This window comes from Stomoxys calcitrans, chromosome 4 (assembly GCF_963082655.1).
Source record: "Stomoxys calcitrans chromosome 4, idStoCalc2.1, whole genome shotgun sequence".
Taxonomy (NCBI): Eukaryota; Metazoa; Arthropoda; class Insecta; order Diptera; family Muscidae; genus Stomoxys; species Stomoxys calcitrans.
In genome coordinates, this window is record NC_081555.1 from 184,500,350 (window position 1) to 184,513,848 (window position 13,499).

At 35.8% G+C, this 13,499-nt stretch overlaps 1 protein-coding gene across 2 annotated transcripts; it reads left to right on the plus strand.

Moving 5' to 3' along the window:
• The first annotated feature begins 1,603 nt into the window (after positions 1–1,603).
• On the plus strand, positions 1,604–13,282 carry LOC106094797 (uncharacterized protein CG5902). 2 transcript variants are annotated; one of them, XM_013262038.2, is made up of 5 exons: positions 1,604–1,854; positions 1,947–2,065; positions 11,846–12,267; positions 12,329–12,645; positions 12,712–13,282. In XM_013262038.2, the coding sequence occupies exons 3-5, from the start codon at positions 11,996–11,998 to the stop codon at positions 12,894–12,896; spliced, it is 774 nt and encodes a 257-aa protein (XP_013117492.1). In that variant the 5' UTR covers positions 1,604–1,854; positions 1,947–2,065; positions 11,846–11,995; the 3' UTR covers positions 12,897–13,282. The 2 variants fall into 2 exon arrangements, with proteins under 2 accessions (XP_013117492.1, XP_013117491.1); XM_013262037.2 differs by lacking the exon at positions 1,947–2,065.
• The last annotated feature ends 217 nt before the right edge of the window (positions 13,283–13,499 follow it).

A 13,499-nucleotide genomic window follows, 5' to 3' on the forward strand; every position in this document is an offset into this window, starting at 1 on the left:
CACACAAAATTCTTTGTGTGTGTTGGCAAAACGTCAATCCGCTTGATGACAAGATGGCGGATTGCACCATATGATTTGTGGTTGTTGTACAAATGAGACCACCTTTAATTGTTTCGCCATGGGCTGGTACCAGGATGCAATTCTTAGGTGAAGTCATGCGAACAGCTTAATACAATTTTTATTTTTGTTTTGATTTTGCAGTTGATAGCACAGCATGATGCAATTAAGAGCTAGCATCAATAGCACAACAACAAAAAACCGACATTTATTTGAGTAGCAAATGCCGTAAATTCAAATGTTAAGTGGTTCAGAAATAAATTTTGTTTTACAATTTTACAACTTATGTATTCAGATGTATTTTCATCATTATAACAGTATTTTGTTGCGTTGTGTTGTGTGGAATATCGGATCAAATAGAACATATCTTTAAGATTGTGGAAAAAATCACAGCTGTGTTATCAAACCTTTGACATTTAGATTTACTGCAAAATCAAAACAAAAAAAAAAAATCTGCTGTTCACATGACCTTACCTTATAGGAATGCACAAGCGTATACATGAATGTACATATCACACACATACAATTCTTGGAAACAGTTGCTTATTTTGGTACTTTTATCGACTATTCAGCCACGAAATCGGGGTTATTTGGGATTTTATAAAAAATAATTTTCTTATGCCGGTAATGTGCACGCCTTTAAATGAGACCACCTTTAAATTGAAATGTCAAAGTGATTTTAGAAAAAAATTTGTTTTACAACTTATCTTCTTCAAATGTGTTTTATATTTGTATTTTCATCATTATAACACTGTTTTGTTGCTTAAATGTGGAATGGTTCAAATAGAACCATTTTCGTTGTGTGTATGTCTTATAATTCTTAACTATGCACACACATACGAACGAAAACCACAACCCCAACTCGTTGACAGATAGTGCACTTCGAGAGAAAAAATTATACTCAGCTTCTTACGGTCACTACCTGGTAATTTGTCATGCACACTAGTATGTTATGGCTATACACTCTTAAAGTTGTAAAAACAATTTAATTTTGGGTTGCTTTCATTCAACTTACAACAAAAACAGAGGATTTATTTATGTTTTTGTCAGAAGGAAAAGAGCATCGCTTTAAAAAAAGAAAATAAAAAATCCTATTTTGAAAAGTGATTTTCATGTGTTATACTTGTTCGCATGACATAATTAGCAGGTAAGGTACCGTAGACAGCTGAATACAATTTTTTCTCGCGGAATGTCAACGAGTTTCGGTTGTGTATTATAGTTAAGAACCAAAAAACATACCATCAACTAAAAATTGCGCGAACTAGTAACATGCACTAAATCAGGGTTGCAATAATCACTGATTTTGACACATAGTGCACTTAATATTTTGTTGTTAGACAACTGCCACTACCTGTAAAATAATATATCTTGCTTATTCGTATCACACTATGTGTGCAACTTTAACAATAGCAAAATTTGACATGTCATGTGTGGTGTGATGGCACCTTTAACTTTAAAAAAAAAAGCGCCATCTTCAATGCGCAGGTAAACTAAACAAACCGTCAGTTGTCTTGAAGCGTCTATATTCACTTCTGTTTTCACAGTCTTTGACAAACAAAGAACTTGAAATCTTAACAATTCCAACACTGTTTCTTTGAAAGAAAATTACTTAATTAGTTGCTAAATATTTTTTTGAATGAAAATTGTATGAGTTGATCCGCGCGAGGATGGTGCCAGTTCTCCCAGCAATTATAAATAAAGATACAATTAAACAAAGAAAAAAACTGTCCAGTGTTTGACGGAACAAACTATTGGTACGCAAGGAAGGTCAAAAGGAGGAGGAACATTTTAATGAAGGTATATTTGTTTGTAAAATTTGTTTCAATTCATTTTTTTATAAAGAGACTATTTTTATTAGTGGTTTTGACATTGTTGTTTTTTTAATACAGTCGTGTATATAGTAGGGCTACACAAATATCTAAGAAATACCAGCGGCTATTGATATCTTTGGAATCAAAGTAGTTGCCTGAAAGACCAATACATCAATTGATTTTTTCGAATCAATACGGTTTGTAATGTTGTAATATTAATTATTTCTCTTTCTAATGCTGTTCCTTTCTTGAAATAGTTTTTACTTCATTGTCGACACAATATACCATTGATTTCTCAAGATCTTTGTTGCTCTCTCTTTCTCTTTATGGTACAAGAATAATGAAAACAATATACACATATAAGTACTTGTTCCAACTACTTCTCATGCGTACCTGAGGCTAAACATAAGACTAATTGTAAAACGGGACCAACAAGTTTATTGTTTGCATTTTGGTACACAAGTCAGCTCACATGTATTGTCCATAAGATAGATTAGGTTGTACTGCCATTTCATTACAGACTCAGATAATTTTTATCATTGTTTCATTGTAATACCACAGTAGCAGCCAACCAAAGCCTTTAGTGGAAATCGAACTTGGACCCCGCAATGATATAGGAGTTTGTTATTAATACCCCTTTTTTTAGACGTATTATTTTTTATTTTAAAAATCTGTTAGATACGGAAGTATCTAATCTACTATAAGAATACATGAAGTATCAGCATCTTGTAACATGATGATTGTCTGATATATGTCTTAAACTTTTGTTTTCGTGGTCTCGTCATTCGGCGTGGTTTTATGTTGTTGTAGCCACATTTTCATGGTGGAGGTGAGCAAACTCGTTCCGGTCCAAAGGACCGATCGCAATATTTCTCAGTGTACTGGCAGTATTTTTCAGTGTACTGCCAAAACAACTTAAGCAGATTGCTTCCAAATTTTCGAAGGCTGCAGTAAATAGAACATGTCGATCTGTTTCACTTTGGTCTTTTCCACAATCTTGAGTATTGGGCATTTGCTAAATGGTGTTTTCGTAGTCTTAGCCTCCTACATAGTACGTTCTTTAATTGTGGAGGTTGACTTTCTGCCATTCCCTAAATGGTGTTTTCGTAGTCTTAGCCTCCTACATAGTACGTTCTTTAATTGTGGAGGTTGACTTTCTGCCATTCCCTTCTCTGCTAGTTTAGGCTGTTGTTTCGGGCAATTTTGATTCGAAATTCATTTTTTTTCCAGTGGTTCTTCAAGCATTTGAGAGCCTTTGGATAGTCAGATCTACACATGGTTTTTCAAAATTTTTTGTGTGAAACAATTGATTAATCAACCAATGATCAGCCCATAAGTTTGAATTAAATGAACAGATTTTTCGCATGGCGATCATCGTCAAGCTCATTTAGGTGAGCAAGCTCGTAACGGCCCAAAGGACCGATTGCCGCGGAACAAGTTGACCATTGTTTATTTATAGGCGCAAATAACTCGCCTTGTCATATCGAGCACAATAGGCACTCATAATTTATGTAAGAGCCGGTGCCGTCCGGTGACCTTTTTCCTATCATACTACCGTCAAAGTTAAATTTTATGCAAAATTGCAGCTGAGGTTCTAATGACAGCGCCGAACACCACACAGATCGGACCTCGAAGTTCCAGCCTGTGTGGTGCTCACAGCTATCCCGGCACGGGATTACTTAGTAAACAAAGCATTGCATAAAATACCACCCTGCATATTCTCTTTAACTTAATTTAGTTTAGTGATAGTTATTTCAATTAAATTCAACGATAAATTCATTTCTATATTACATTTTAATCCTTTTTGGTTTTTATTCCTGCAACTCGGACCTTCTGTTACATTGAGACTCTCGCGGTTATCATTCCAGTGAAGGTAAGTTGTCTTCGTGCACGAGTGTCAAGGTGACGATTTCGGGATTGGACATTTCTTCCAATCCCCTTGCCCTGAAATAGTTTTGTAGTTTTACGACCAAGACCGCCAAAATTTCTGCTTGAGAATTGACAGCATTCTCCACCTCTTGGAGAAACGCATAATTTTGTCATCTACGTATTCTGGCGGCAGCGAACGTAGTGTAGCCCCTATTAGGACGTGCGCAGGAGTGAAGGCTTTGCCGCCTTCGGCATTTGACGATAGTGGTGCGATCGGCCCACTGTTCAGGACTGCTTCTAATTTTGCTGGAATGGTACACATTTATTCTGCGTTGGGTGCGGTGTGCAGCGCGTAGAAGCTTCTTGGCTTGCTTGACTGCGGCCTGCCGCAGCCCTCCGAAGTGAGGTGCTGTGGGAGGAATGAACTTCATATTTACGCTGCACGCTGCATACAAATTTATTTTGTCCTTGTGCTGTTCGAATGCGCTGCAGATTTCTTTGAGAATTCGGCTCGCTCCAACTTAGTAGTTGCGTTGGGGCAATAAATTTTCTTCGACAACATTCGTCTGGCCAAAAACCTTTTCAAACAAACAATAAATGGGTCAGCTGATAAATCGGACACTAAATCGATCTGATTGGATGCAAAACCGACGAAGACAACGATAAACATTTTCACTGGAGATCTACCGCGTATCTTAATCGATACATTAACCGGGCCGCAAAAATTAAAGCGTGTTATTAAGAATGGCCTTTGTGCTCTCAACCTATCGGCTGGCAATTTTTCCATAACCTGAATTAACAATTTTTATTTGTACCTATAACAGTGTACGCATTGATGAACCATTCTACCATATTCTTCTCTTGCATTAGTCATCCAAATATTGTCCGGAAGATAGCAATCATTGCCGTTGTACCTACCTGATAATTTTCTACATGCAAATAGCGCAGTCCGTTTCGGTAATAAAAGTGGAAATTTGTGTTATATCGACCGCCTACTCTGAATACGAAAAGGTTCGGCCTCCTTCGGTAAAATAAAGTATAAATGGCTTTAGCCTTCGTAGGTAAAACTTCTTACTTTTTCAATTTCTGTTGCGAAATGCTAGCACTGTGTAATCTCTACCAATTTGTAGAAAGCGAATTTGTGTTCTGTTGCCGTTACTATGGCCGAGTCGAGACTTTTAACTTTTCTAACCCCATAAAAAATTTAAATAGGGTAGGATGCCTTCAGTAGTTTCCTATACGAATAATATTGTTCGATGAATTCAATTACACGATTGGAAACCTCCCGCATTAAATATACTGCCGCCTTTTTTCCATTGTCCTTTCTTCCTCAGGTCATATTTTTGATTAATAGGCCATAATGATACATCTTTGGTCAGAAAAAATGTGCATTTGAACCAAATGGTGTGTTGTTTTTCCTCTATCTCACATCCTCTTGAGAGAATGGAATGAATCTTGGTTAGGTTCATCTTAAAAATTTCCTATGCAGTATTAAGGTGCATAGGTATATATTCATCCCAGTCTTATTTTTGAAGCCGAAACTCCTGCTAAAGTATTTTTGACCTCATAATTGGATAAAGTAACCCAAGTGGGTCAAAAAGTCTTGAGGACTCTGAAAGAATATTATGCTTAGTTCCACGTCAACCTATAAAATTAGGTTTCTTGTAGAATTTGAATGAGTCTGTTTTGGCACCAAATGTATGCAAAGCGCCTTAGCGTTCAATTTGTAGAAGTTTCTCCCCTCCAACAACACCCAGCACATCGACGTGATTTGAATGCCATTTAGTGAGGTTAAAACCGGCTGATTTCATCACCTGATCTCGAATCTCCACTATTCAAGTGTATCAGCACTTGTTAATAAATCATCAACATAAAAATCTCTGCGGATTACGGCCGATCCGATAAGTAATATATCTTTGTATAACTCACTTGGGTGACATATGCATCTAGTAGCAAAAAGGGAGCAATTGAAGTACCCTATATAAGAGTACTAAGCCGAAATATCTGCTATACATCAGAAAATTTTTCCTCCAGAGAATCAATTGAAAATTTCTGTCGGCCTCGTCAATTAAAATTTGACGGTACATTTTTCCACATCTGCCGTAATAACATATTTATGCATCCGAACCCGTACAAGAATAGTATATAAACTCTCTCGAATAGCATGCCCAACCATTAATAACTCGTTCAAGGATATTTGAATTGAGGTGCGGCTCGAGACGTCGAAAACTGCTCTAATCTTGGTTGAACTACTCTGTGGACGCAAAACACATTGGTATGGTATAAAATAATGTGGAGATTCCGGGATATTGTAATCGGTACTTGACATGTGGTTTAAATCGATATATTGTATCATAAAGTCATTATACATGGCCTTCATAGTCTCATCTCTTTGAAGTCCTATCCAATGAAAGAAATCTGCGCCTAGCAGTATCAAATGAAAATCCTCACAGATTTGGATCTCCTTTAGAAAGGAAGAGATACTTGAAAACCCCCCGAGTTCAGTACTCGTCAAACATATCGTTTAAACTCATCCTCACATTGCTGTTGTTCCTTGATATACTTCAAAGTTGATTCCCTAGGGACGTCCTCCATTTCCTAGAGGTTACGAACAATATCAATGAACGCCTCATCCGCAATGGTAGCAGGTTTTGGACCCTTTGGTTAGGCATATTTCCCAGCAACTAACCATCCATGGACAGCTTTCTGCATAATCTGGCCAACGCATAATAATTCAAAAGAGACTTCTCCACCAATTAGCAAGTCTACCTTCTTGGGCTTGAAAAAGTATAGATCGGCCAATTCGATATTTTTCGGAATTACTGCACTTACCAAATTAATACCCGCAATACCATTCAAGTCTAGCCTCTCATTCTCCCTTCCTTGTTGCAATCACTCCGTCATAAAATTTGTCTGGGAACCGGAATCTAAAACAGCTTTTGCCACCACTTAATTTCCATATCTACACCTGACTTGGACTATAGCAGTGGCCAAAACCACATTGTCTTCCGATAATGTGTGATTTATCGAAACACTTGAAGTTGAAGACATTTCGACCCAATCATATCGACTCGAGTCCGGAACAGTAGTATAACTACAAAGTTATTCCAAAAAGAATGATGGGCACCATGAAAATTAGAGTGGTGCTCCAATTCTTCTGACAAAACATAAAGAAATTATCTGTTTTTTCAGTTGAATGAAAGCAAGTTCAAATTAAATTGTTTTCACAACTTTATGATTTCAACAACTTTTACAACTTGTAGCCATAAAAAATCAGCTTTTGCTCACATTTTTAGGTTATGTCATACAAAAAGAATACACTAGGGTGATAGCAAAAATGATCAATCGTATGTAAATTGACAATTTAGATACACATAACAAAATACCAATAATACATTAAAATAGTGTCATAGCTACAGGCTCAATTTCGTGTCTCAAAAATTTCAATTAGCACTTCTCTCACAATAATAGTGGTTGTGACTATCCACTTTGCTCTTCTCTCTGATGTTTGTATTCGCAATTATGCTATATTCAACAAAACTTAACAAATTTGCAAATCTGATTGTTTTGTTTTCGAATAGTATATCGGTTGCCTATAACCTATCATTTAATCGTTATGAGATCGATAGCCAAATAAGTGGCTCATTTAATAAACCTAAACCATTTAAACTTGCTTAAGACTTTCGATACTGCTTCACGCAGGTGTCTCTTTAGGGACGGACGGGCGTTATGGCTTTTATGAACACCATAAACAACAACCAGTTGATACGAGCAACGTATGACATAAAACTATTAAAAATGTGCGTTTACATACAAACATCGATTGAGTGATTACAACATCGGAAGATTGGTTGAAGGAATTTGGATAAATGAGAGCGGCAATAAATGAAACTGAAAACAAATATCGATTTTTGATTTTGGTAAAACCAATAAAGCTCGCGATTTCACATCCAATGCGGCGATGCAATGCAAATGCAAAATGGAAATTTGCCCACGAACATTCCATTATGAACTGGGGCAAACTTCTCACAAATCAATGAGTGCAGTCCGATTCAATTTTAAGCTCAATGATAAAGGACCTCCTTTTTATAGCCGAGTCCGAACGGCGTGCCGCAGAGCGACATCCCTTTTGGAGAAGTATTACATGGCAAAGTACCTCACAAATGTCGCCAGCATTAGGAGAGTATAACCATCACTGAAAAATGTTCTGATGTTCCTGCCAGCAATTGAACCCAGGTTAGAAAATTGTACTAGATACAGATGTGAATAGATATGACACACTACTCACAATAAAACACATGCACTTGCCTATTCTTACGATATCGATATCAATGGTCGGTCATCGCAAGTAGCAACTGCAGCCTTTGAAAGAATGGAAAGAGAATCAGAGAAAGTGGGTCTGGCAGTAACTGAGGGTAAGACAAAATGGTAGCTATCAACTCCCAAAACGCCTTGTACATCGGAGTAGATAACGAAAATGGGAAACTTGGGATAGTCCGCAACTGTACCTACCTCGGCACCGCTGTACCCAACTCCAATTTTGAAATACAAGCCAGTGATTGGAGTGTTTGATAGAAAGATTCTGCGTAAAATTTATTGACCAGTTTGAGCACCGGCGTCATGTCCGCCTATGACTCTGAACGCCTGGGTTCGAATCCTGGCCAGAACATCAGAAAAAAATGTTCAGCGGTGGTTATCCCCTCCTAATGCTAGCGAAATTTGTGAGGTACTATGCCACGTAAAAACTTCTCCCCAAAGAGGTGTCGCACTGCGGCACGCAGTTCGGATTAGGTGTCAAAGTGTTTTTAGAAATAACAGCTGTGTTATCAAGCCTTGGCATTTTGATTTACTGCAAAATCAAAACATATAAAAAATTGTACTCAGCTGTTCGCATAACCTCACCTTATAGGTGCATCCTGATTATCGTATGTCGCAGCCACAAGATAAAAAGATTTATGATTATAAACGTGTAAATTGTAAATTAAAACAATTAAAATGTGAAAAAGAAACAAAAATTGAAAACAATTTAAAATCCAAAACAAACGTTTGACGTTCTAGTAGGATTTGCATACAACTCAGGAACATGACAATTCCATCAGCTGGGCGAGTGAGCTACCATGGTTGAATTAAATAGGTTGGCTCACTTGCCCAACAACAACGAATTCAACGATACAACCTGTGGTGATGGTGACGCAAATTGCCACTAGGCTATCAAATATCTGGACAATTCCTAATTGCCATTCTAGTTTTTATTTTCATTATCATGTGTAGCATCCACAATATCAAAAGATTTATGATTAAAAACGTGTAAATTATACATTAAAAGGAACAAAATGTAAAAAAATATTTTAAATCCAAACCAAGCATTTGACTTTCTAGTTTGATTTGGATACAACTCTGGAATTGGGCAATTCCATCAGCTGGGCATGTGAGCTAGCCTTCTTAATTGAACCCTGGAGCTCATGCCATGTCTAATCGTGTAATAAAAACTTAAGGAATTGTGTTAAATATATATTTTTTTTTTGTTAAATCCTATTAGTTAGCAGACTTTTCTACGAGAGCAAGTTTTATATTACACTTTCATTTGCTGCTTAGACATTTAAAATTAAATAATGGGCATCTTGGGCAAGTTGAATGAAAAAGTTTTCTGAGGAATTTGCTTTTTGAGAATAGTTGAAAATAATTTTCTCTTCTCTGCAATTTTTACCGGACATCTTTTTCATCATTAAAGCAGAATGTAGATAGCCCTTCGTAAAAATTGCAATATTTAAGAATTTTAGTTGCTCAATGTTTTCAGATTACTTACACAGAAAAAAATAAAAATCGGTTTCAATCATGAAATTAATTGCTCCAATTAATTTTTTGATTGAAACTGCTTCAATCACGAAAATAGTACTATCAATCACAGTTTTTGAAAAAGTTGATTAAAACAATTTTGAATTAAAAAGTTTTCAATAATTTCTTAATCGAAAAATGTTTAAAATTTCCAATTACTTTTTTAATTGATCCAAAAAAAATTATTGAAATTTTCAATTTTTAAAAAAATGATTGAAATTTCCGAAATAACAAATTCATTTTTTAAATGGATCAAATTAACTTTAATTGAAAATATGCAAATTTTATATTAAAATTTTTGTAAATATTGCGCTGTATAGAGCGCACACTCGATTTCTACGCAACATAATTCACATATGTAAAACTCCTGGAACATGAATTTGAGGTCTATGTTTAGGTCCATGATCACGCCTTAGAAATAAAGCACCTCCAGAGATTTTTCCAAAAATGCAACGGAAAATATTGTTTCCTGAATTATAAAATAAAGAATAGCAACGCGGGTTTAGATCTAGCAACCGACATAGGCTAACAGTATTTAATTTATATATTTTTTTCACAGTAACTTTATGAATTACATGCAATGGGGAAGTAAATCCAACAAAAACATTTATCTGGAATATGTTATAATTAGATCGATGCTAAAGATGCCTTTTTCGGGGAGTTTTATCTTTAAAATTTATTAAAATTTTGAGCGACTAAGCTTTTTCCAATTTCTTATACCCACCACCGAAGGATGGGGGTATATTCATTTTGTTATTCCGTTTGCAACACATCGAAATATCCATTTCCGACCCTGCAAAGTATATATATTCTTGATCAGTGTAAAAATCTAAGACGATCTAGACATGTCCGTCCGTCTGTCTGTTGAAATCACGCTACAGTCTTCAAAAATAGAGATATAGAGCTGAAACTTCGCACAGATTCTTTTTTTTTGTCCATAAGCAGGTTAAGTTCGAAGATGGGCTATATCGGACTATATCTTGATATAGCCCCCATATAGACCGATCCACAGATTTAGGGTCTTTGGCCAATAAAAGCCACATTTATTATCCGATTTTGCTCAAATTTGGGACAGTGAGTTGTGTTAGGCCCTTCGACATCCTCCATCAATTTGGCCCAGATCGGTCCAGATTTGGATATAGCTGCCATATAGACCGATCCTCCGATTTAGGCTCTTAGGCCCATAAATGCTACATTTATTATCCGATTTTGCTGAAATTTAAGACAGTGGGTTATGTTAGGTTTCTCGACATCCTTCGTCAATTTGGCCCAGATCGGCTCACATTTGGATATAGATGCCATATAGACCGATCTTCCGATTTAGGGTCTAAGGCCCATAAGAGCTACATTTATTATCCGATTTTGCTGAAATTGAAGACAGTGAGTAAATCCCTTGACATAGTTCTGCATTATGGCACAGATCGGTCCAGATTTGGATATAGCTGCCGTATAGACCGATCTCTCGGTTTTAGGTTTTGGGGTCAGCAAAAGCGCATTTATTGTCCGATGTCGCCGCAATTTGGGACAGTGAGTTGTGTTGGGCCCTTCGACATCCTTCTTCAATTTCACTCAGATCGGTCCAGATTTGGATATATCTGCCATATAGACCGATTTCTCGATTTAATAGTTGGGCCCATAAAATGTGCATTTATTGTCCGATGATGCCGAAATTTGGGATTGAGAGTTAACTCCCTCCACATATTTCTGCAATTTGGTCTGGATCGATCAAGATTTGGATATAACTGCCATATAGACCGACTTCTCGATTTAAAGTCTTGGCCCCAAAAAAGGCGCATTTATAATCAGATTTAACTGAAATTTTACACATTGACTTATGTTAGGCTTTTCGACTTCCATGTTACTAAAAAGACCAATATTTTGTTATACATAATTGAACTTATTAGTATTTGGTCCAAATCGGATCTTATTTCAAAATAACTGCTATGGGACATAGGGTATGCAATTTTCACTGGATTTTGATGAAAGGTTCGGCCCGGCCGAACTTAACTCCTTTTTACTTGTTTTCAATTAATATATACTATATTCGGCCCCCAGTCAATAGCATTGAATCACTTCACCGAATGTCAAATATTATATTCATAATCGTTGTGGAGATTGTGGTGTTGGATATGACGACAACTTTTCGATTGGTCAAACACCGTCATCTCACCATCGTGGATATTCAATACAATTTTATTAGCACTGAGCAAAATGAGTTCATGTTATGATTCAAGTCAAAAATGTCTAAAAATTAAATATTTAATTTATTTTAGATACGCCTAACCTTTAATGATCATTATCTACACTGCCATAAATATATAGTTAGATTACGTTAATGTAAAAACGTAGGAACAAATTGCAAAACAGAAAACTTGAACCATTTTGTTTGTAATCGCGTCGAACGGAGGAAGCAGTTCTTGAAGATGTCCAACAATCATTACCACAACCACAACTCGTATAATATGGGTAGTTCCAGTAATGGAACTAGTCAGCATCATTATACTAATGGCGAGGGCAAAAACCAATATAACAACCACCACAATCAAGGAGTGGTTCGTTTGACAAATGGCTATAGTTTAAAGCCATTACAAAGTGTGGCTGTACCAGATATGTGTTTATTTTGTTTCGAAGTACTAGACTGTGAGCTGAATAACGTCGAGGGACCAGGAACACCACCTTTTACGAATGATGCGTAGTAAGTGACCAACAAAAGTGTTAAAAAAAATTAATAAAGAAATAATTGCACCAAATTACAGTCCTTTATTTGTAACATGGAAGACGGGGCGAGATAAACGACTTCGTGGTTGTATTGGCACTTTTAGTGCAATGCACCTTCACTCAGGATTGCGAGAGTATGCACTTACGAGTGCATTAAAAGATTCCCGATTTGCTCCGATCTCACGCGACGAACTTCCTAAGCTAACCGTTTCAGTTTCAATTTTGCAAAATTTTGAAGAAGCAAACGGCCATTTGGATTGGTCTTTGGGAGTACATGGCATTAGAATCGAATTCATCAATGAACGTGGGTGTAAACGAACTGCTACGTACCTTCCACAAGTAGCAACAGAACAAGGTAACTTAAAATATCTATCAGCACCCATTCAGTTTATACACACATAAATTTTCTTTTTATGTATAGGATGGGATCAAATTCAAACTATTGATTCTCTCTTAAGAAAAGGTGGCTATCGGGCTGCAATCACTCCAGAGACTCGTAAGTCTATTAAGTTAACCCGCTATCGCTCTCAGGAAATTCAAATGAATTACAAGGAGTACCGTGATGTATTGGACCGCCGCGGACAATATTGCAAAGTGCAATGCTAACAACAACCAATATATGATATGTTGCAATAAGTCAAGTGGATACAAATCGTATAAACATAGTTCGATTTCAATATAATTTCTCTCGCTTAAGAAATGGAAACAAAACAATATTAAAACTTATTACTAATTTAGATATACGTATATATAGATATGTATTAGATAGCCTCGTAAAAAATGCTCTGAAAATAGTAGAATTTACAGGTTTTCAATCGCTCAAAAAGTTTTGCCTAAATTCCCAATGAATTTGTTCAGAGTTTGCGATTTTATTAAGAACTTTCAATGGTTAAATTAAGCATTAAAGCCATGTCAATCCTTATTTCAATAGAAAAACAAAAACATCCCCATGTTTTTACTCAAATCGAGAGAGTCTAATAAATATTACATATAAATATTACATATATATATATATATATATATATATATATATATATATATATATATATATATATATATATATATATATATATATATATATATATATATATATATATATATATATATATATATATATATATATATATATATATATATATATATATATATATATATATATATATATGCATATGTATATATATATATAATGCATATGTTACAAAGATGTTT

Bases quoted from the DNA above. Each gene is read 5' to 3' on its own strand.
- LOC106094797 (XM_013262038.2), top strand. From the start codon at position 11,996: ATGTCCAACAATCATTACCACAACCACAACTCGTATAATATGGGTAGT. The intron at 12,268-12,328 runs GTAAGTGACCAA...ACCAAATTACAG, and splicing joins CCTTTTACGAATGATGCGTA to TCCTTTATTTGTAACATGGA. The intron at 12,646-12,711 runs GTAACTTAAAAT...TTTTATGTATAG, and splicing joins ACAAGTAGCAACAGAACAAG to GATGGGATCAAATTCAAACT.